At 40.6% G+C, this 21,574-nt stretch overlaps 3 protein-coding genes across 5 annotated transcripts; 1 reads left to right on the top strand and 2 right to left on the bottom strand.

Annotated features, from left to right (window-relative positions):
- The first annotated feature begins 146 nt into the window (after positions 1 to 146).
- Positions 147 to 6,927, top strand: tpte (transmembrane phosphatase with tensin homology). Of its 2 annotated transcripts, XR_015438162.1 has the most exons (19): positions 147 to 400; positions 591 to 671; positions 776 to 823; positions 957 to 1,118; positions 1,689 to 1,808; positions 3,063 to 3,162; positions 3,308 to 3,371; positions 3,476 to 3,540; positions 3,744 to 3,804; positions 3,893 to 3,974; positions 4,276 to 4,364; positions 4,450 to 4,511; positions 4,608 to 4,688; positions 5,156 to 5,261; positions 5,354 to 5,451; positions 5,548 to 5,643; positions 5,727 to 5,797; positions 5,898 to 6,688; positions 6,764 to 6,927. XR_015438162.1 is itself a non-coding variant. In XM_023421488.2 (18 exons), the coding sequence occupies exons 1-18, from the start codon at positions 357 to 359 to the stop codon at positions 5,998 to 6,000; spliced, it is 1,533 nt and encodes a 510-aa protein (XP_023277256.1). In that variant the 5' UTR covers positions 147 to 356; the 3' UTR covers positions 6,001 to 6,927. The 2 variants fall into 2 exon arrangements, 1 of the variants encoding a protein (XP_023277256.1); XM_023421488.2 differs by having other exon boundaries at positions 5,898 to 6,927.
- A 41-nt stretch (positions 6,928 to 6,968) lies between these two features.
- smpd1 (sphingomyelin phosphodiesterase 1) lies at positions 6,969 to 13,856 on the bottom strand. 2 transcript variants are annotated; one of them, XM_023421486.2, is made up of 9 exons: positions 13,698 to 13,856; positions 13,246 to 13,509; positions 11,446 to 11,766; positions 10,795 to 11,075; positions 10,245 to 10,418; positions 9,766 to 9,937; positions 9,412 to 9,488; positions 8,634 to 8,779; positions 6,969 to 8,540 (listed from the first exon to the last, which is right to left on the bottom strand). In XM_023421486.2, the coding sequence occupies exons 2-9, from the start codon at positions 13,462 to 13,464 to the stop codon at positions 8,122 to 8,124; spliced, it is 1,809 nt and encodes a 602-aa protein (XP_023277254.1). In that variant the 5' UTR covers positions 13,465 to 13,509; positions 13,698 to 13,856; the 3' UTR covers positions 6,969 to 8,121. The 2 variants fall into 2 exon arrangements, with proteins under 2 accessions (XP_023277254.1, XP_023277255.1); XM_023421487.2 differs by having other exon boundaries at positions 13,611 to 13,851.
- A 624-nt stretch (positions 13,857 to 14,480) lies between these two features.
- Positions 14,481 to 21,574, bottom strand: ilk (integrin-linked kinase). Its single transcript, XM_023421609.2, has 13 exons — positions 21,418 to 21,574; positions 20,736 to 20,894; positions 18,538 to 18,703; positions 18,314 to 18,409; positions 18,072 to 18,168; positions 17,854 to 17,937; positions 17,685 to 17,770; positions 17,481 to 17,590; positions 16,040 to 16,167; positions 15,710 to 15,831; positions 15,522 to 15,621; positions 15,163 to 15,293; positions 14,481 to 15,004 (listed from the first exon to the last, which is right to left on the bottom strand). Exons 2-13 carry the CDS (start codon positions 20,822 to 20,824, stop codon positions 14,855 to 14,857), a joined length of 1,359 nt encoding a protein of 452 aa, XP_023277377.1. The 5' UTR covers positions 20,825 to 20,894; positions 21,418 to 21,574; the 3' UTR covers positions 14,481 to 14,854.

The following is a 21,574-nucleotide window of genomic DNA, read 5'->3' as shown; positions in this document are numbered from 1 at the left end:
ACCAGTTGCTCATTTCTTGCTAGTAGGTTTTGCATTAACGACTAATCAAAGCAACGCTCTCTGTGTAATTAGTTCAAGGAAGCATGAAATCCTGGAGCCTCAGAATCAGTTCAAGGATAAAAGTGTTTGTTTCTTTCTTTTAATCAGTGACAGGATGTACGTTAGAGACTGGTATCAATAGACACTGTAATTTAGGACAGGACACAACGTTTTAGTCCTTGTCTTCCCTGTCTGTTTTACATTGTAACCCTGCAGCAACATGCCGAACAGTGGAGTTTAAATCTTTAATCTTAGTTTCTTTTTCAAATGCAGAGACAACACGTTCACAGCTAAGCCAGAAGTAGGACACACACATCATGTCTGTCCATTTCAGTCCAGGGTCGGATTCAGGTGTAAATGGGTAATTTTTCATGGGAATATTAACCTTTTTATCTGCATATATCTGTGTGTGTGTGTGTGTGTGTGTGTGTTTACAGCACCTTGTAATGTTTGAACTGCAGCTGTTGCTTTACATGTGACTGTTTCGCATGGTTTTGTGTTGTTTTTTGCCAAGATGTCAGTCTTGTTTGTGTTATCTACCCATCTCTTAGAAACGTTGCAAAGATGGAGGATGCTAAAGTGGAGATCGATGATGGAAAGGAGGAGAGTGTGGTGCCAGACACAATGTACCAGTAGGTTTATACTTTTTTGACTGCAGACAGCGTTGTAAACATCACTTTTTTCAGAGGCGCATTCACCTGTACCAACAAGCATTACCCTTTTTCCTCCTTTGCAGCAATATCCGGAAGAAGATATCACCGTTTGTTATGTCCTTCGGATTCCGGTGAGTGTGTTTGGGAATTCCTTTGGAGAGATATTGTGTAACCTTGAGTGATAACTGCTTATGATGTTTGTTTGGTTTTTTTTTATTTCCTTGATGGTGTTTGATGATGATGGTGCTATGTCTTTTCCTGCAGTATATTTGGAATGATATTGATCCTAGTGGACATTGTCCTGGTGATTGTGGACATATCCCTGCCAGCCAAGAACAGAGAGGTTGGAGATGCATTAGAGGCTGTGTCCCTCGTCATCTCCTTCTTCTTTCTCCTCGACGTTCTCCTGCGGGTCTATGTGGAAGGGTGAGTTGAGAAAGGAAGTTTATGATAGTCAGCACCCTGTCGTGATCAAGAAGTCATATGGGTTTGACAAATTTTTATGATCTTGGCAACTCCCCCTCCAGTCTTTAATTTTGTGTTTATTATACACGTTGTGGGTGGATATAGTACCAACACTTGTGCAATCTAATGCATTCTTCATATTCCCTGCACTCTTGCAATAAATCTTACTTTTGTGAAGTTGCCAATGTTAATTATTAGATGACACTGTGTTAAAAGTAACAGTAACAGTATATTGTAAGCTCTCCTGCATGCTAGAACCGCTTGCTTGTGAATGTGAGAGCAAGAAATTTTTCAGCGATGCAAACATTCCTAGAGTCCTGTGTCAGCAGAAACCAAGTGATTATCTGTTAGACAGGACGTTACGAAGAGGAAGCTCAACAGGAAATGTAAGGCATGTACTGGGCTGGTCCTTGGCAAACATAATAACTAAAAGGAATAGCACAGTGTCACTAGATAAATCCAGTCAGCTTGTTGCATGACCTAGGCAGTTTTTTCAACAGCATGTTTTAAGTGTCTTGTGTGACCTTTTAGGTTCAAAGTGTACTTCAGCTCCAAGCTGAACATCGTCGATGCCTGTGTTGTGGTAATCACCCTGGTGGTCACCATGATCTACACCTTCACTGACTTCTCGGGCGTCAATATCATCCCCAGGTACTTCTTCTCTCCCCTGCATGAAATCTTACTAGACATGGCTCATACAGTTTTTTTAGACACTTGGTTCCTTTATAGTAAATAAAGAATAATATAAGTACATGGAATATTTAAATTTGGATTTATAATGATTAGGTTAAGGCCTGATTACATGGAGATCCTTTTGTAATGATACTCATATTAATCTTATGCTGATTTAAAGACCTACACGGCCATAGTCCACACACACACACACACACACACATTGGTAAATCCCTGTCATCCTCTGTGAAGATGACCTGCGTACCTCAGGGGTCTGTCCTTGAATCTTTATATCTTATATCTTTATACATGTTACCATTGGGGCCTGTCATCAACAAGCATAATGTCAGCTTTCATTGTCATGCAGATGACAGTTGTAAAATGAATAAACGCAATGACTGCATCATTGACCTCAAATGCTACATGGCCCAGAACTTCCTTCAGCTAAATATTGATAAGACTGAGTTAATTACTGTTGGCCCTGACACAGTTATTGCTTATACCTCAAAGCACCTTGGCTCTGCCCCAGCAGATGGCTGTAAAAATCTTAGTGTCACCTGTGATAACCACGTCAGCTTGAAGCATGTCAACAGTTGTTCAGTCGTGTTTTTCTGCAGCTCAAGAGACACTCCAAGACCAGTCCAATTTTATCCAGTAGAAAGATTTCATTTCCTCTCATTTGGACTACAGTAACTCTCTCTTTACAGGTCTCAGCCACCATAAGTCAGAGTCAACATAAATTACAGTTTATCCAAAAATGCAGCAGCCAGACTTCTCACTAAAGCCAAACAAGAAAGCACATTACTCCCATTTTAGCTTCATTTCATTGGCTTACAGTAAATTTTAGAACTGATTTTAAGATTTTACTGATGACTTTTAAGGCCCATTCTGGACTTGCACCTACTGTAAGTATATCTCAGATCTAATGACACTATACCAACCTGAGGTCTTCAGCGAAAGCTCTGGTAGCCACCCCACAATCACAGCTGAAGACCTTATTGAAGATTCTTATTATATTTATTATTTTGCTCATTTTAGAATGTTCTTTTATTTTACTCGACCTCATTTGTCGCCCTTTTGCTCATATTTCTTCCCCAATGTTGTATAGACTTTTAAATTGGTTTCCAGTGTTTGTCCTTCATTTTTTATCTTGTCTTGCAAAGCACTTTGTAACTGTGTTTTATTATTATAAATATTATATGATGTTCATATTCATGGGTTTTTTTTTTTCAGGGTGGTGACGTTTCTTCGTTTCCTGAGAATAATAATCCTGGTGAGGGTTTTCAGACTGGCAGCTCAGAAGAAAGAGCTGGAGAAGGTCACCAGGAGGATGGTGAGGTCACACCACAGAAACACAGAAAACTGAATATCTGATGTACTAAAGTCCTCTGGAGAATTGCAGCTGTGTGGTAATTGGGTTGGCAATAAGAGAGAAGATGTCTACTACTTCCTGATCATTGACTTGTTGTTTTTCTCAGGTTTCTGAGAACAAGCGACGATATCAGAAGGATGGATTTGACCTTGACCTTACCTATGTCACAGGTAATTGTTACATACTGTGTTATACAAAATAAAACAAGAGATCACTAAAAATTAGATTCTTTAAGAAGTGGAACATTTGTTTGCATCTTTACCCACGTTTCTAGACCGGGTCATCGCCATGTCTTTCCCCTCTTCTGGGAAGCAGTCCTTCTATAGGAATCCAATTGAGGTAAGTCTGGCTGGACTAGGGTCACACAAGTCACACAAGTCCAGACTGTCTCTGTTTTCTGCTTCAGCACGCATGAGTTCACATACCTCACTTTTTTATATATATTTATCAAAATTAATTCATTCATATGCATTGTTAACCTAGCTGTTGAAGAATTCATACACACTGGTGCTTAAGCCTGCTCCTCCTCTCTTTCCGCACAGACCGTGGCGAGGTTCCTGGACACTAAACATGAAGGCCACTATAAAGTTTACAACCTGTGCAGTAAGTTAGCACCTCTTCTCGTCACATGTAATGTGTTCTTTCTCTCTATAAAACTACAAAAACCATGTATCATCTTTTTTTTTTCCAGGTGAGAAAGGTTACGACCCCCAGTTCTTCCACTACAAAGTTGAGCGGGTTTTCATTGATGACCACAACGTCCCCTCCCTGGAGTGAGTAACAATTTCTTTAGTTACGTGTCATCTTTTTGTTTCACTTCCTTCTTTTGCTTGTAATCATATGAAGCCTTTAGATTACAGCTTGTTGTAATTGCGTGTTACTGATATAACCATGAAGAACCTCCTCACCACATTTGCACATTCGCTCTAGGCGTGTGTACTGACTGCAAACATTTCTCTAAGGCATTGTGAACACACACAGAAACAGAATGTGTCACAAACAAGCATCATTTGTACAATATTTTGTCAGCAAATTTCAGCGTCTTTATCACTGTGTGTTCTACTGTCTTCTCAGGGACATGCTGAAATACACAGCAAACGTGAGGGAGTGGATGTCTGCCGATCCCAAGAACATCATTGCAATTCACTGTAAAGGAGGGAAAGGTGATAACGAACCTACTTGTTTCATTATCGTATTTATTGTCAATTATTTGAGTTAAACAAAGACACTCTTTGCTCTGTTTGACAGGACGCACAGGTACCATGGTGTGCGCCTGGCTTATTGACAGTGACCAGTTTGAGAGTGCACAGGTACATTTTTTTCAAGTTTGAGACTTGTTCAAACAAGGGTTGATGAGTTAGCAACTACAAACTACTTCCTTACATTAATTTCTGTTTGTCCACCAGGACAGTCTGGAGTATTTCGGTGAGAGGAGGACAGACAAGAGTCGGAGCTCCAAGTTTCAGGGAGTAGAGACTCCCTCTCAGGTAAGAACAAGTTAATCAGAGGTCATATTTACAATTACTATATTGTAAGTAATTTTGCCATTTTAGGACTAAACTCAAAGCTGCAATGTGTAGAATTGAATCATTCTGACTGGCGCCTTCCTGTGGTAGCATAAAAAAAAATGCACTGTGGCAGACAGGAGTAAAAGCGACACATAGGACACATTTTTACTTAAATCGTCTTATTTTTCTACAGACATACATTTGACATCAGAATAACATGATTAACAGCTTAAATTGAGTATTTAATAAGAAAAATTGTTATTGTCTTTGTTATTTTTATTATGTTTGTAAATCTTTTTTTAATAATGAGAACTAGATTATTGAAAATCACAATTTTTACTGTATGGCTTGATATCACTTTGCATCATCATAGTAAGTTCCCTCACAAAATCTTAACCACAGACAATGAAGATGATTTATCTCTTTTGTGTCTGTGTGGACCACAGAGCCGGTACGTGGGGTACTACGAGATCATGAAAACCAAGTTCGACAGACAGCTGCCTCCACCTAAAAGCCTCAGGATCAAGAGCATCCGCATCCACTCCATAGCAGGTAAAACCCAGCCAACCAGCAGGGCACTCAATATATCTAACTTCATCCTTTTTGTGCCCGTGTTAATATCTGTTGTGTGTGCTCTTACCCAGGTGTGGGTAAAGGTGATGGCAGCGATCTCAAGGTGAAGATTATTGTGAGAAAAGAGCTGGTATTTCAATGTGTGTGTGCCAAACGGGAGAACTGCACAGTAAGACTCACACTCACACATAAGGCACATACACTCATCAGGTCGTACTGATTCAGTTTGTAGATTGGGTGACAACGTATCTCTGGTGTTTCGTAGGTATTTCCCGACATGGGCAGTAATGCAGTAGTCATCAGCCTACAGGACGGGCCTGTGGTTGAAGGAGATGTGAAGGTCATGTTTGAATCAAGTGCTGTGAGTACTTAGCTTTACACCTTTCAAATACATATCTAAGCAAAAGCTCATATTTAGCCTAATTGTCCTATCGTTCCCTTTAGGGTCTTCCAAAAGGATATGAAGATGTTCCATTCTACTTCTGGTTCAACACCTCCTTCATAGAGGATAACAAGTATGTTTCCGTTTCCCTGATGCAAATCTTTCTGTTGCTCTTGACTCAAACATTTTAGTTTCTGACTTTAAACTCTGCATTCCCTCCAAACTCTCCACAGACTGTTTCTACCCAGGGAGGAACTGGACAACCCACACAAACCCAAGACCTGGGACCTGTACAAGAACGACTTTGGTGTCACCATGTTCTTCTCAGAACCATAATAAAAACCCTTTTGAGCGTTAAGGAAGAGAAAATGGCTTGTTACAGTTGTACATTTAATGATGGGTGGTGAGCAGAGACTAGTAGACCTAAGACCAACTGAAGAAATGAACGAGAGCTCAATGCTAAATTTAAAGATGCATAAAAATACCTCCACCACCACCAGTTACCTCCACCAAGTCAAATCATGTAGACTGCAGTGTTGCTCATGACCTGAAATGTATAAGAAGAGATATGCAAGTTAGTAGCATCAAATATTTAGTAACGTCTTCCAGTGAATCAGTTGATATCTGTATATGTGACTCTTGTGCGTCTTAAAATAACACTGAAAAATCTAAAAAAAAGAATCAGAAAAACATTTGCACCTGATAAAACTATAATGCTGGAGCAAGTCATCCCCTCTGAACAATTTAGTCAAATTGAAACTAGCCATTTTGTAATGTACCACGTCTAGCTATGTCTTTATGTAGTGAGTGGTTGATTAGTGGATGGAATCAAACCTGGGTGTACTCTGTGAGGCAGCAGTGGAAACCACAGGGGACTTTACAAGAACAAAGGAAGACATGAGAAACGGAGTACCAAGTTTTCTTATGTAGAGGCTCATAGAATGATGTGACACAGCTCCAGCTTATGTTTTGGAGGCAGCAGGAATTGAAGACATCTGTTGCTTTATTTGGTTTGAAAGTTTTTGTGAGGTGAAATTTGTGTAAATATTGCCAAAATTCACAGCAGCTCACATATAATCCATTTTGGATTATATGCGAGCTGCTGTGAATTTTGGTTCTTGTCATGACTTCTGGAGTCGACTACTCAATGGATACACTTAGTTCGTACAATAGAGAAAAAAAGTGCTGAAAAGTATTTGCTTTTACTTTTGAAAAATTTTAACCAATGTATTGCTACAAAATAAACAACCCTTTAATTTGTAATCAGTATTTTTTCCCTCACAACAAATAAGTGGAGAAGTGTATCAGATTTCATCTTTTACTCATAATTTATACAATCTCTTTAAATTATTGCTCAATTTACAAGTTGCATTTCTTGTCATGCTCATGTTACACCACAGGTCACATTTAGATCAAGATCTGAAATTCTTCCCAAGCTTGTCACACTTGAGCTCAATCAAAGTTGTTCTCTATTAAACCTAGAAGTTAACTAGCCAACAAAAGAATTAAAGTGCAGACAGAAGTAAACCTCAGTGAGAAATACTGATCCTCTTTTAGGTTTGAAGACTTCTTTGCTGAGGCAGATGGTGTCACGCATTAAGGTAGATACTAAGGTGAAACCTGACTGAAATCTCCACAACAGTGCCCACAGAGGACTGTCAAAATTATTGGAGTTTAGATCCTGTAAGCTGCAAAACATCTTAGCAAAACTCAGTCCTCAATAAAGTCAGTGGCCTACTGAATGGTTTTACAAATCTTCAAATCCTAACAAATGCTATATGAACATTGCATTGTGGGACAGGTAAAAAAAAAAAAAAAAAAAGTCAGTGGAAAGTTTGCTTTCAAAGTCATGGCTATGTCCCAAGAAAGGATATGATGAAATTTCCTGTGTGGAGAAAATCTGACGAAAGCATCCAAATTTTATGAAACCCATCCTCCTGATAAGCCTCAAGGACATTAACACTGAAAATAATTTTCATGTTGTAGCAGTCACATTTAAGCATCTAACCCTTTAAGAGATTGCTGTTGAGGATGGATTTTCCCTGACACAAGGCACCCACTACAAAATCATGACAATCTTGAACAAAGCACTTAACCCCTGCTATTTTGTGCATTTCAAGCATTTAACAGAACATCATTCTGGACACTTTCAAGCAGCTTTAACACAATTGGCATTGCTAAACAACAACAGGCAACCCAAAGCCCTGTTGCCAAGCACAATAAGTGAAATGTTTTTGTAAAAACATCACTGGCAACACAAGGCATAACTCAGAACTCTTCAGACTCACCCTCAGGTTTTACAAAATCTACATAAACTGTTACAGTAATAAATGACAAACATACAACAATCCTTGTTGACCCACCAGCAACAGGAAGAATTAACTTTTTCTGGCTAAATTTCGTTTTTGGTCCTATTGCTTTTTCCCTACCCAACCAGTCAGTCCAAACTTCCTCAGATCAACAAAGAGTTTTTCTGGCAGCCTTAACCAAGTTTCCTCCAAAACCATTGAGGAGGTCGCACTGCTCCAGCTCATCATAGCGCCCGCTTCGCAGAAAGCAAAGCACTGTGGTTTTGCAGGTCTCCTTGCAGGGCTCCGACACATGTCCTTTATGTCTTAAGTACCAGAACTTTTGGAAAACTCGGTCATCATTAATAAAGGTCCGAATCAGCCCATTGAAATCAGAAGGGAACAGACTGGAAAGACCATAGGCCTCAGTGGCGCGGTACAGCAGTGTCCATTTCGGGTTTGGTTCCGGGGTGAATGGTGCACCTGGACTGTGGTTTGCCTCTGTGAGGTTGAGGATGTAGGTTTCATGATCAAGCACAAGATGAGAGCTACCTTTGTAATTCCCATCAACATAGTAGACACGGTATCCTGGAAAGAGAAAAACAATACATTTTTTATTTAACTGTGTTGTTTGTTCCTTTCGAAATGTTAAAAGATCACTCAACTAGTTTATAAACTCACCTGGGTTAAGATTAACATAAGTAGTGACACTGGGAGCAATGAATGCCACTCCCAATGGGCGGGTCAGCGTCATCTCATCGTAAAACATTTGGAATTCATCCAGATGTGTATGGCCAAAAAACTGTCCCGTAATTGTACTTTCATATCTGGGGAGAAAAAAAAAAAAAAATAGAGGATGTTGAACAAGAATTAGTGAAAACTTTACAACCCGTCTCATCTGATAAGTTGAAAACAGTCAGGCTGACACGTGCAGCAATGTTAACGTTATATATAATAAATATAAAAATAAAATAAAATAAAATACAAAAAAAAAAAGCTTCCGGTCCTGCTTACAAAAACAGAGACGCAAAACCTCTGGATGCAACTTCTATCCATGCAAATACACAAGGGGAAGTGAAACAAGCGTTGTTGGTAATAAGTCAACCACTTTTAATTATCTTCACATTAGTAATGATCCCAAATTACTGATAAATTGGATTGATTACAATAAGCTGAAATTACACTTAATATAGGAGGGCAGCTAAAACAGACAAGTAGCATTTTTGGGGAAATGATTGTTCCGCATTACAGTCTGGTCTGAAACTTCACCAACAATCACACACAGCAAGAAATAACTGCTGAGCGCAGAGAATGTAATCTCCTTCCCTCAGTGACAACGGCAAGTAAACAGGGAACAAAATGACACTGCTACAGCAGTTGTCTTTACTGCACTACAACTTCAATTTGTAATAGTGCTGGGATTGTGCATTTTTAGGGGTTAAATGATCAGTGTAGCTACCTGCTGACAATGTGATAGTAGTTCCAGCTCCAGCTTCCAAGACACAGGCCAGGTGGGATGTGACCAATGATATGTACCTAAATACCGGAGAAAATGACACCAGTTAGAGGATGATTATTGTACTAATAAAACAATATATTTTATTGCAATGTCATGCTCAGCACCAGTTGCTAGAGGGCAGTATAATGAAAAAGACAGAAAGTCATTATCCAGATCTAGCATAAGACATGATTCGTGTTCTTTCAGTTTGATAGTGTTAAGTGAACAAACTACCCTTCAGTCTTCTTTTCAACCCTAAATCTTCCCATACTCTGCTGTGTTCATGTCATCTTTTGTTTTTGCTGCTCTACTCACCTTCTCTCCTTTGTCCTCACTGGCCTGGAGTACATGAACTAGCCACTGCAGCTGGTTAGCAGGGTCAGTAGAGTTCACCATCAGCCAGAAATTCTCTCGGGCACAAAAGTTCATGTTGAGGGACACCACTCTCAGACCAGGCTGAATCTCCACTGTGTAGAATCCTCCATATCTGAAATTAGACCCACAGACATAGTTGAAGGACAAATTTCCAAAATCTTTGTATAGGGAACAATATTCTGTGAAATGTGACCACTTCTGTTTGCAAATGAGTTAGAGCTAAGGTGAAGAACCAGCATCTGACATAAACACAGTTCCTACTTATCTAAAAATAAACCCTCTGCTGGACGTTCATTTTCATTTAGAAACAGCATTTACGTCTTATCTACAAGTTGACCTGACCAGCACAACAATGTCAACACACAACCAAATAACAGAAGTTTTGCATTTAGATAAAATAAAACATGAATATCAAGAACCTTAAAGTGTTCAAAGCTTGCTCTGGTAACCATGCTGACCACTCCTCTGCCATTGTATTGTAGAGCCAGGCGGAGGATCTGTTACCATGTACAAAGGGTGGTGGGAAGCTGTTTACTGGCGTACTCTCATGGTTTCCTACGGCAGGGTAAACTGTCACATTAGGTCCCAGGTGCCTGCACAGAAAACAGAAAAAAAGAGAGTCAATAGCCGTTTGGATCAATTCCAGGCAACACATGACAAACATTACATAAACATCCTGAATGCAATCAACAGGCTGTGAGTCAGAGTACAAGAGTATTGGAGGTTAAATCCAAGCAACTGTGTTATCCAGACAATCCAATAGCAGCTGTTGATCACCCACAACACAGCTGACATTTTGAACACTATGTTTCATCAGTTATTCTATTAGAAACTACTCTGACAGGTCAGTTGCTGGTAAAGCTATCTGCAGTAGTAACAGGACTACACATGCACTATGTTATGTGTGAAACGAGCAATTATCTTTATCACGTGCCAAAAAACTCAAAGTTGATCTTAAAGGAAAATTACTTGTGGATGAGCCTGGAGATGACTGTAAGCTCTGACAGCTGTTGTTTCCTGGTCTGAGACCAAACATTGTGTGCTGGTATATCTCCGGTCCAGTAGACCCAGTCCCAGGGTCCGGTTCTGGCAGCATTTTCCAGGAGGTTCTCCACTGTACGCAGAGGCAGGTCACACTTACTGTAGGTTCCCCAGTACCCAGCCTCTCTCCGCCTCCAGCTGGGAGAGCCTGAGTCTTTACGACAACACAGAGGGTCCTTGCAGTCTGCAGCGCTGCCGGCTTCATACTCCTGTAAGTGGAGATAAATTTTTTTTTTTTTTTTTTTTTTTTTAAAAGCAGGACTCGATCCAAAACAAAGTCAGGTGATCAAAATCATGCCCCCCCCATTTTCAGTTTAGTCATTCCAGATTTCCTGGGAAAGCGCCAATATCCTTTCAGGTAAATCAATAACTTCAACCTTTTGGATGGTATAACCTTGTGGTACTCTGTCAATATGAAACTGCATTTAAGGCAAATAATTTCAGATAGACCAACTTTAAAGGCACTTTAAAAAAATCTAGGATGTTGTCACACATCTTAAAAGATTTGTAAACCAGCACTTGCTATAATTACTTCAGTACAATTCTGCTTTGATTATCCTCTTAACAGCACACACTCACCTTGTCCCAGTGGATGTCAGTTAAAAACAGGATCCTGCTCTGTGGAGAGCCAGGTTTGGGAGGAGAGGGTGGTGCAACAGGGGGCTTAGGGACTTTTGGTAAGGTAATGTTCCAGGGTGCGTAGATGTCAAATTTACCACAGGAAGGCCCCACCAGCAGGGCGCACGCTTCACTGGGCCACAGCAGGGACTCCTGCAGGGCCCGGATGAAGTCATCCCTGAACAGCTCTGTTATTTCTCGACACACCAGCTCATCAGCCAGATGAAGACGGATACATGCCTCACCTACTGCACGTGCCACTCGCTCCTCATTTGTATCACTCTAGGAGAGGTTACAAAAAAGGCAGAACAGAATCAAAGAAATGGATTGAAAAATATTGCTTCACTGTCTGAAGTTAAAACCTCAAACTTCCTGAAAAAGCAACAAAATTGAAATGAGCTTGAATCATATGAAAATGTCCAATTTACTAAGCCACAATATGGCACTCTATAACATGCACAAGTCACACTCTTGAATGATAATTCAACAATAAACAGTTTAGAAAGTGCGTTTCTGAGAACAACAGCTGTAGCTAATGTACAACAGTAACACTTGAGGTCCAAAAAGAGACCATATGATTGACATATCTCAAGCACATTTTTATGCTGTATAAGTTTTGTGCTAAAGATTATGTCATTTACGAGGGGCAGAAAAAGAAGCGGTCCTTCTCCATATGGGGCCCTTAGTGTCACATGCTGCATTTGCTTGTAAACTTGAGTAACCCTGTCTTGTAGAAGTCACAATAACATTTTTGTTAACCTATATTCAAAGCAGTATGTGCACTTTAAGCAACAAGATGTGAATTACTCACATTATTGTAAATCACATTGTAATGAAGAATCACGATTAGATAAAGAAATTATCTTGAATTAAGTAATTTTCAAACTGACAGACGCTACAGCAATCAGTGAAATATTACCAAAAGATGAAGCAATAATTTAGCCCATAGTTCAGACTAGGCCGTCAGAAACCTTTAACTGATTATAGACAGAACAAAAAGAAGTGAGCAAACAGAAGACAGGATCAACAATGTGTTTAAGTTACCCTTACATTTATCATTATGAAGGTAATGAACAGCATGTCTTGATCTCAACTACAATCCTCATGAAGCTTATAATGTTCAGTTTTTGTTGAAACTTTATAGGGGGTGTTGACTTGTTCAACTTTATTTTGGAAGTTGCAGTTTGTGATGTTTTGAATTGTTCTTGCATTATCCTGAGAGGTGCAGTCTATCATCATTCATGTAAAAATGATGTTTGCAGACAAAATATTACAAAACACCTCTTGATATGATGAAACACAATGCTAAACAACCAAAAGTGCAGCTTCCAGAGTGACGGTAAAGTTCAATCAACACTTCTCTTGACAATATTTCACTTCTCTGAACAGTTGCAGAACAAACTGAAAAAAAGGCAGCATGTGCATTATTTTTTATCTAGGTGTGTGAAGCAGATATGCTGTCAAAATTACTGTAATGTTTTGTTTTTTCACACCAGTGCATGCTTCCTTTCCTCTGTTTGCCCACTACTTATACTTTTATTCTGCTAATGAACAAGTTAAGATTTCTGATTTCCTGGACTTAACCGCGGGTCGCAGTTGGTTGAACCACAGTTGAATGATTTTACTGGTTGTAGCTTTTCTCAGTTTAATTACATTTAAGTTCATTTTAGGAGCTATTTTAAAAGCCAATGGGATGTCACACCTTGTAATGAGCACCAGCATCCTCTTTAGTAATCTGGGTAAAACACTTAGAAACTTTACCAGAAGCGCGATATCAAGGATGGTGAAGACTGCTTTGCACAGGGGGCAGGTGATATTTCTCCAATTAAATCCGAGATGTGGACGGCTAAACTGCTCCATGAACACCAGGCTGGGCTGTCCTGAGGTCCGTGCTGGATGACAGGACGCTAACAGCGGCAACATTAGCACCAGTGTGCAGGTCATGAGCCCCAAAGAGGGCAGCAGTGTGGGGAGTCTCATCGTCCTGACAGCAGGTGTCCCACGAGAAGTGTTTGTCTGCAGCCACTGTGTAAGACATGAACAAAACCACACAAAAAGCGGGGGGGCGTCAAGGAAGTGGTTTAACTTAACACTTAGCTTTGAGAATAAATGACTCTCTCACACACCCGTAAGACACAAACTTTTCCACTTCATGTGAACCAGCAAAACCCTGGTAACAAAGTAGCTAGCTAGCTACTCCTTTACCACTGTACCTCAGGAAAAAAGTGCTGTCGTCGTCTCCCCCACTTGGAGCAGTGAACACCGGCAGGTCAGGAGATTGGAGACAGTCGTGCTTCAACCTCCACAAAGAGCAGAGGAAAAAAAGGTCGACGAGCCCGTCAGTCTGCAGCACACTGCTTGTTATGATATGACGCTCACTGTGCGAGCTTGTGAAAGGCACAAAAAGTCAGCTGACTTATCACGTGCCCAAGTTTTTTTCTCTCTCCTTTCTTCCGCGAGCAAATTTGTGACATTAACCGCAGCTGAGTTATCAATTAATTACACCTGCAGTTTTTGCGAGCAGAATGCATTGACTTTTCAGCCTCCCCCGACCAACACCATTTTGACCAGCATGTTTGTACTTTGTTTCCCTTTCAAGCTGCATCATGTCAGTCATACAGTCTAGTACAAAAACAATCATAACCCCAAGTTACCTCTACTCCCATCTACTGCCAAATAAATATGATACTGCTATAAAATCCATCAGAGATTTAATTTGTCATACACAGCTCCCAAAAAAGAACAGTTATCTGGAAGTGAGCTGAGCTGCAAGTGAGTGGAAATAGTGTTTGACAGTTGAATAATCATCAATCATAGCTGGAGCTTTCAGCCCCATCTTGTGGCCTTCATCAGTGGATAGAGTTTGCCCAGCAGCAAACTGCGTCCACTGAAGAAAGCCACAGGAAAACTTTCCAGTAAGCTCAACTCGTGCTATTTTTTTTTTTTAAACTAACATGATCATTAAGAAAGATGATGTCTCGAAATAAAAGAACGGGTTTGTCATAAATATAAAACATTTATTGCATTGGCATTTGTTAATGTGTAGAAAAGCAACACATTTCTTTGGATCAGTTTCTGAGCAATTGTGTCTTGACACATCACTGAATATAATCCTCACTGGACTGAAAAGATTGCCAGCATTTCAGTTTAAGCTATAATAAAAGAGCAACATAGCTAAAGAACATTTATACCTCAAATTTAAATTATACAAAAAAAGCAATATAATACTTATTGTTTGGATTGTGTAGCTTAAGTGGTCTCTGACATTATTTACAGCAGCTTAGCAGATACATGATTGAAGTGAAGATAAAGAGTGGTTTGATGATAAAAAAACATAATAACAGGAGTGCACAAGTTGTTGCGGTTGCATTCACTTGTCTTGCATCTTCTCCAGGATGGGGACAATCATGTCAAACTTGGGTCTCTTGGCTGGGTCTTCGTTCATGCAGAGCCTCATTAGCTTACAGATATGAGGTGAAATCCCTGGAGGAATGGTGGGCCGAAGACCCTCGAGAGCCACCTGGGAAATGGGAAGTGAGATTCAAAGTCACTGTTAATATTGTAATAACTTTCAACATTTTATTCTTTAAGCAGTATTTGTTTTCCAAGAAATACACAGATACTGGATGTGAACATATAGTGTAGGCCTGTGGGTATATAAATGCTGCACCCACTTACCTTCATGCCTATCTCCATGTGTGAGAGGTCAGCAAAGGGGACCTCCCTGGTAACCAGCTCCCATAGTAACACTGCAAAGCTCCACATGTCAGCTGATCTCCTGTTGATGTCTTCAGGCCTCTTCTGCAGGGCTGAAAAAAAAAGAGGGACAAGGAAAACCATAAAACATAATGGAATAACTCGTAGAGTTTGTTTTCATCCTGTAACTTGGGCAACACACCAGATGAACAGCTTGACAGCCACTGAAGAGGGACTAAATTATATAGTACAGTATGACTCATAAAGTCTATGGAGGTATTATGGGAGCAGGATTTAGGCAGGAATGAGGGGAGCCAACAGGAACAAAAATGAATAACTACCTTCAGGGGCCATCCATGCTGGAGAGTACATACGACCAGGACACTGGAAGGAGAACTTTGCATCTGCCATGCTTATTCTGGCTGTCATGTCCTCATCAATCTGCAAATTCATCACATCAGCTTAATAGTGTGTTAGTGCAGTGGCAGTGATAGACTAAGATCTTTCAGTGGTCAAAGACGGTACTTACCATGACGTGCTTACTGTTGAGGTAAAGCCTTGAAACCATTGGTTCTAAGGTGTGGAGGAAAGCCATGCCGCTGGCAATGTCCAATGCAAACTTCACTGCTTGGTTTTGGTCGACCACCAGAGCTGAGAAAGGGAGGGAAGACAAAGACAGAGGAGGACAAGGAGACAAGAAGGGCCGGAGGGAAAAGTAAAGAGTACAGTGGGGTGAAGATGGTTGTGTGATGTCCTCCATCTACAGTAGCAATCCTCAGCCATAGTGCTTTGGGGATGGAATAAACCTCAATGCAAATTTTATCCCTTTCCGTTTCATACATGTGCTTGAATCACTTACTAGTGCCCTGGTGGAGTATGTTGTAGAGGGATCCGTAAGGCATATAGTGGGTAATGATGATGGGGTGAGGGGATGGAGGCGACTGACAGGCCCCGAGAACAGGCAGAATATTTGGATGAGAAAAGATCCTAGGGAGACACGACAGACAGAGCAAGAACATGTGTGTAATGTTAAAAAAAAAGGAAGACAAAAGTAAGCATTTATATCTTCTTCAAAAATGGAAGTCTTTCCCAGCTGATAAGGAATTAACCAGTTCAGAACATGGAAATAAGAAATGTCTCCTATAACTTGCTCTGCATGAAGAAAACTCTTCAACAATCCTTATTATTGTACACCATTACAAGTTAAGCTGAACAGTAGTTTTTCTTTATCTGAAGCTCTTTCATTTTTGCAATCCATGTCAGATTTTATGTTGCCTCTGAATTTTTTTTTGTGCTTTTATATTGGCATCAATTCCCAAAAGAGGGCAAGAACTAAAGCCAACACGGAACCACACTGCCAAGTTCTTCCTACTGCACACTCCGCCTTCCTGGTGGGGGATCATTCTTTGACTTGGCCTGCTCAGAGGTTTCTCTCATTCTTGTTCTATTTAAGGTTTTGTTGCGAGTTTTTCTTTTCACTTCATGAGGGTCTGAGGTTGGTGGGACTGACTAAGCTTGTCGAAGGATAGGTAATATGCTAATCTGGTCGGATATAGTACCTGTCACACATGCTCGTGAGTAGCTCATTCGATATATGTACGTCACACAGCCGTAATTTAATCAATAATGATTCACTGAATGCAGCTGTCCTTCTTCGGGCTCCGCTAAACCTGTCTTAACATGTTTGTCTGAGTTGACTTTCAGCTCGACAAAATCCTCTCTTGCTATTGTCTGTACACGTTTCAACATAGGAAAGATGCAACTCTTTGCCATTTGGGCAATTATTTGGCAAGTAAGAACATAATGCACAAACTGATACAAGAACATCAACATTGGTCAATGCAATAATGACACACAGGATTCAGAATAAGGTTCCATTTTTAAGTTAATTTCATACCATAGCGGAATTCATGTTTACTAACAGAGGGAGGTTTGTGGTTTTTCACACTGTAGAGCAGGACACATGACATGGGGGAGAGGGCCAAGGAATATTTCACTGCAACACCAACCAAAAGTCATTCCTTTGACCTCTAACAATAAAAATAAATCCTCTGCTTATTGCACAAGATCCGAAGTTCTTATTCACCACTGACCTCAATCACCACTAATCAATCACATCCCACATCACATTAGCACTTTGTTTACCCGGATGTGAAGAGAGAGAAACAGCAAAAACAAATGTATTAGCCTCAGTTTATGCAAGCAAACAGATTGACAGCACATGACCCAGTGATGCCCATAAATGAATCCTTATGTAACTATTCTGCATGGAGACACCATATTTAACCACAATAACAAACCTTAGTTTTGGATGCTCTTCGTTGAAGTCTCTGCTCTTCCTGGTGGTCCAGTCTCTCACCTGTAGCACCTTCACTACAATCTCATCCCCTTGCCACCGGCCCTGCCATAACTGCAGACAGAGCAAATGATCATAGTCTAGTAAACAACAGGTGAGCTGAAAAATACAAAAAAAAAAAAAACAGTAAACACTGATTGCAACTGACCTCTCCAGACTGATTTTCATTGATCTTTGCCAGGAGTGAAAGCTGCTTAAAATCAATACCAGCCTGCTTGTTGAGGGTCCCATTACCTGTAAGAGCAGAAATGTAAATAATCACAAAAATATCCTGATTTGAGATGTTGATTCTTTCCTTTTAATGAAATGATACTCACGAGGTCGTGTTCGCATGGTGCCCTTCCAGAAAGTTTCCTTATAGGGGACTTTGGTCATACTCTGGCCCATTTTCTCTGCCTTTTCTAAACACATACGCAAAAAAGAAGTAACAATACAAAATAAAGTGGTGAAACTTGAGTTTTGCCAACGTGATGATTTTCTTCTTTCATATGAATAACCTCTTAATGTGTTAAAATGCCCACAAATAATTTCTGACCTTGAAGGAGCTGTTTTAGGTGAGGCTTGGCCTTATCCAGAGGTGTCTGTCCATACCTGTTACATACACACACCTGGGCACCACTGGCCACCAAGTCCTAAAACCAGGGGTTAAACTGTGTTATGTATGTACAGATTGGATTACAAGCATAGGTTCTGGATTGGAAGAACCTATATACATTTTTTAGCCAACAGACTGTGAAAAAAGAAGTGGAGAATCTCTGTGTGTGTATTTCAACTAACCTCTGCCACTTCGTCTTGACCCCAGAAGCAGGCGTAGTGGAGTGGTGTGTTTCCATGCTCGTTGACTGTGTTGGGGTCTGCTTTGCACTGAATCAGCTGGCATTCACAAAGTTAGAAAGTTAGAAAACGGAACAACAGGGGCAAGTTTTCTCCCCTCAGACCGTCTATAAACAACACACGCACGGCCCAGTTGTTACCATATATGTATGTCTGACTGTGTTTACCTTAGCCACGATGTCTCTGTGTCCATGACTGGAGGCGAGATGCAATGGGGTATCGTCACCACGATTCATCACGTTAATACGAGCACCTCTCATGATGAGCATGTCAACAACACCGCTCCTCCCTTCCCTGCATGCCCAGTGGAGGGGGCTGAAGCCATGGTCATCACTAAAGCACAAGACACACAAAGAGAATGAAGAGCAAAGAAGGAGAAATCCTAAGATAATTAGCTCAGCAATCTTTAAGCTGTGATAGACCTGCTTTTTAAAGCTTTATAATCATAGGTTGGCAATATTTAGAGGTAAAGACGTACTTTGTTGCTTTGTGTGTATGACATTGCTGGTGGGCTTTCTTAACAACTCCAAGCATATGTCAGCTGACAAAATACTATCTGTGTCGTTCTTTCTTTGACACTCACACAGGTTCTCACATCCTCAACCTACAAATCTTTATTTAGACTTAAGCACATGCTTCCTTGCTCTGCCTGCAGCCTTTACCCATTTGATGACTGGCCCAGTGATAAATATGTCTGTGCAAGCTGGAATGCCTGCTAACATATTCAAAGACGGAAACACACAGACAGCGTACATAGCACTGCTGCATTCTGCAAGGAGCCAAACTATCACCTACGTGTGACTGGCCCCCTTCACCCAATTGAGTCCTTTACATTAGCTGACCCCGAGGCAGCTGCTGGGGCTTCTCACAATTCCCTGCAAAGCCACAAACTTTACACTATATTTAACAATAAAACTCAAGAGGGCTTGTATAGTCCGTAGGAAATGGCTACAGTACTTGCTCACACTAAAGTGAAACAGCAGTTAGTCACATTCTCTGTCAATTCTGATCCAGCACTGTCGACAGACAGTTCATAGTCTGCACAACCCTGTGTGCTATAAAAAGTAACAGGGAAAAAAACTCAGGAATGACAGAGTAGAAAATACACAGTGGAATCCTCAGCAACACATTCTCTCGCCTTTTTTTTTTTTTTTTTTCCAAGTGTCTTCCTGTGTTGCTCACTCCCAGGGGAGATCTAAAATTTTAATTCCTACTAAGCGACATACTTTCCAATGTATAACACTTAGTACATATTATTGGTTACGCTGAAGGGGGAAAAAAAGGCCACTTCACAAAGTTGAGCCTCCTCAGACTAACAGCCAAAGCAAGGCCTCCAGCATAATGACTGGTCTCTCAGATGTTTATGTGGGACTGCAGCTAGCTGCCTGAGAAGCTCTGTCAGCGAGGGCCTGGCCCTGTATGGAGTTGAAGAGAGGAAATGGCCTTGGCTGTTGCGTGGTTGGCTAGCAGCTCTGCAGCCCTCAAAGTCAACGTCAACAAACTGCACATATATGGCCTGGCCCAAGAATGAGATAACAAAGGTCTTTAGCAGTGAGGTCTTCTAGCTTCTCTCTAGCTAGGGAATTATGTAAACAGGCAGAAGTGCTCTTTATATCTAATAGGACTGCAACTCATGAGTATTATAAATTCATCTAATCGCTTCCATTTTAGATTAATTAATTATTTTTTTAATGTATAATATGTCAAAAAAAAGCCCGTCGCTTATTCCCAGAAAACATCTTCAAAGTGGTTGTTTTGTCAGACCAACAGTATGAAATCCCAGTTATTCAATTTAAAACAATTACCTGACTATCAGATGTGTTTTTGATTGATTTTCTGTCAACCAAATTGTTTCAGCACTACAAACTAAAGTCTGTCTGTGTTTTTCAGTCCAGTGTACGATGAGTTTCAGGTTATATTCAGTCGTCTGAGTCATTTATGTCACCGCACAACCTCCCAAAATCACCCACTGATTTAATACACACACACACACACACAGTTTTTAGAGATGACATCATGAGGAGAGAAATCCAAGAAGAAAAGGGGGAAAAAGTACAAACTGGACTGGAATTACCAAAGCTGGGTGATGTTCAGCAGTATGTGGAGTTGCAGAGAGAGCACAATATGGAAACTATTTGTCCACCTCTAATGTGCCAAGGGTTGCTTTTGTATGCACACACACACACACACGAGCAGAGAATCGCTCACCTACCATACCAAATGTGGTACGTTTGCTTTAAAGACTGCTCCAATCATAAGCCACTGTACTCCATGTGTTATTGCAATGGCATTATAGTCATCTGTAACGCAGTCATCTTCAAGCTTTGTATATTTGAGGGGAGTGTGTGCAGATATATCCACTTACCCCAAGTTGAGGTCATTCTCTGTGTTGTCCAACCACAGACGAACAGCCACAGAGTTGCCTTCTCGACACTGTGTGAAGATGTCATCCATAGCTATGCTGTAGGTTCCCTCGCTTGACTCTTTGCTCTTTCAATCTCTTTCAAGATCAGGAGCATGTAGCCTGCAAAAGGTGATAAACAAAGACTCCTATTATGGTTTGTACAGATTCTTTTGCTACACACTGTGCATCTTCCCTGGGGGGGCTGATACATGCAGGTAAACAGACATTACTCCCTGTCTTCTGAGCCTCCGATGACTTGTATTAAGTTAATGTCCATATTGTGACATTAATGTGTGATGAAAAGAGCAGTATCCCTTCGTGAGTGAGCCTAACTGTACATTTATAGTATATTACTAGACATTCATTCTCATTTTAATCCAGTCTTTTAAGTTTTATACTGATTAGTACTGTAGAGTTATAAAACTGTGAATCCAAGTACTTAAATAGCTGTACATTTATTCACATTTCCCACATTTCCCCATGGCTTTATCTTCCTCCGTGGAATCGGATGGGCTGGCCTGTTGGATCACTTTGAAATCTATTGTTAAAAAGTCAAAGTGAAGTTGGACATCCACTACAACCTCTCCCCAGCCCAAAGGAAACAAAACCATTAAACAAACAAACGCGTTCTCAAAACTCTTACCTGGAGCCAAACGATCGATTTCTTGTCAGTTTCGTTTTTTTCCGTTTTCCCCCCGAAAGTCGGTCGTCTCCTCAAATTTAAGAGCAGGGAATGGTCGGTCTGAGTCCACGCCCCGCTCCTCGGAGTTGATGTAGGCAGCTACTGGTGAGAAGTTAGA

This window comes from Seriola lalandi, unplaced genomic scaffold, assembly GCF_002814215.2.
Source record: "Seriola lalandi dorsalis isolate HSWRI2012SDOR001 ecotype SW California unplaced genomic scaffold, Sedor1 jcf7180002054672, whole genome shotgun sequence".
Lineage (NCBI taxonomy): Eukaryota > Metazoa > Chordata > Actinopteri > Carangiformes > Carangidae > Seriola > Seriola lalandi.
The sequence above is the reverse complement of the archived record's forward strand: the minus strand, read 5'-3'. Positions and strand labels throughout refer to the sequence as shown.

Excerpts from the sequence above, each read along its gene's own strand:
- tpte (XM_023421488.2), top strand. The coding sequence starts at position 357 with ATGTCTGTCCATTTCAGTCCAGGGTCGGATTCAGGTGTAAATGG. Across the intron at positions 401-590 it reads TCGGATTCAGGTGTAAATGG|AAACGTTGCAAAGATGGAGG; the intron begins GTAATTTTTCAT and ends CCCATCTCTTAG. Across the intron at positions 672-775 it reads GTGCCAGACACAATGTACCA|CAATATCCGGAAGAAGATAT; the intron begins GTAGGTTTATAC and ends CCTCCTTTGCAG.
- ilk (XM_023421609.2), bottom strand. The coding sequence starts at position 20,824 with ATGGATGACATCTTCACACAGTGTCGAGAAGGCAACTCTGTGGCTGTT. Across the intron at positions 18,169-18,313 it reads GTCAAGACGAAGTGGCAGAG|GACTTGGTGGCCAGTGGTGC; the intron begins GTTAGTTGAAAT and ends CCCTGGTTTTAG. Across the intron at positions 15,294-15,521 it reads AGCATGGATGGCCCCTGAAG|CCCTGCAGAAGAGGCCTGAA; the intron begins GTAGTTATTCAT and ends TTTTTTTTTCAG.
- smpd1 (XM_023421486.2), bottom strand. The coding sequence starts at position 13,464 with ATGAGACTCCCCACACTGCTGCCCTCTTTGGGGCTCATGACCTGCACA. Across the intron at positions 11,767-13,245 it reads TCCTTGATATCGCGCTTCTG|AGTGATACAAATGAGGAGCG; the intron begins GTAAAGTTTCTA and ends AACCTCTCCTAG. Across the intron at positions 10,419-10,794 it reads ATCTCCAGGCTCATCCACAA|GCACCTGGGACCTAATGTGA; the intron begins GTAATTTTCCTT and ends TTTTCTGTGCAG.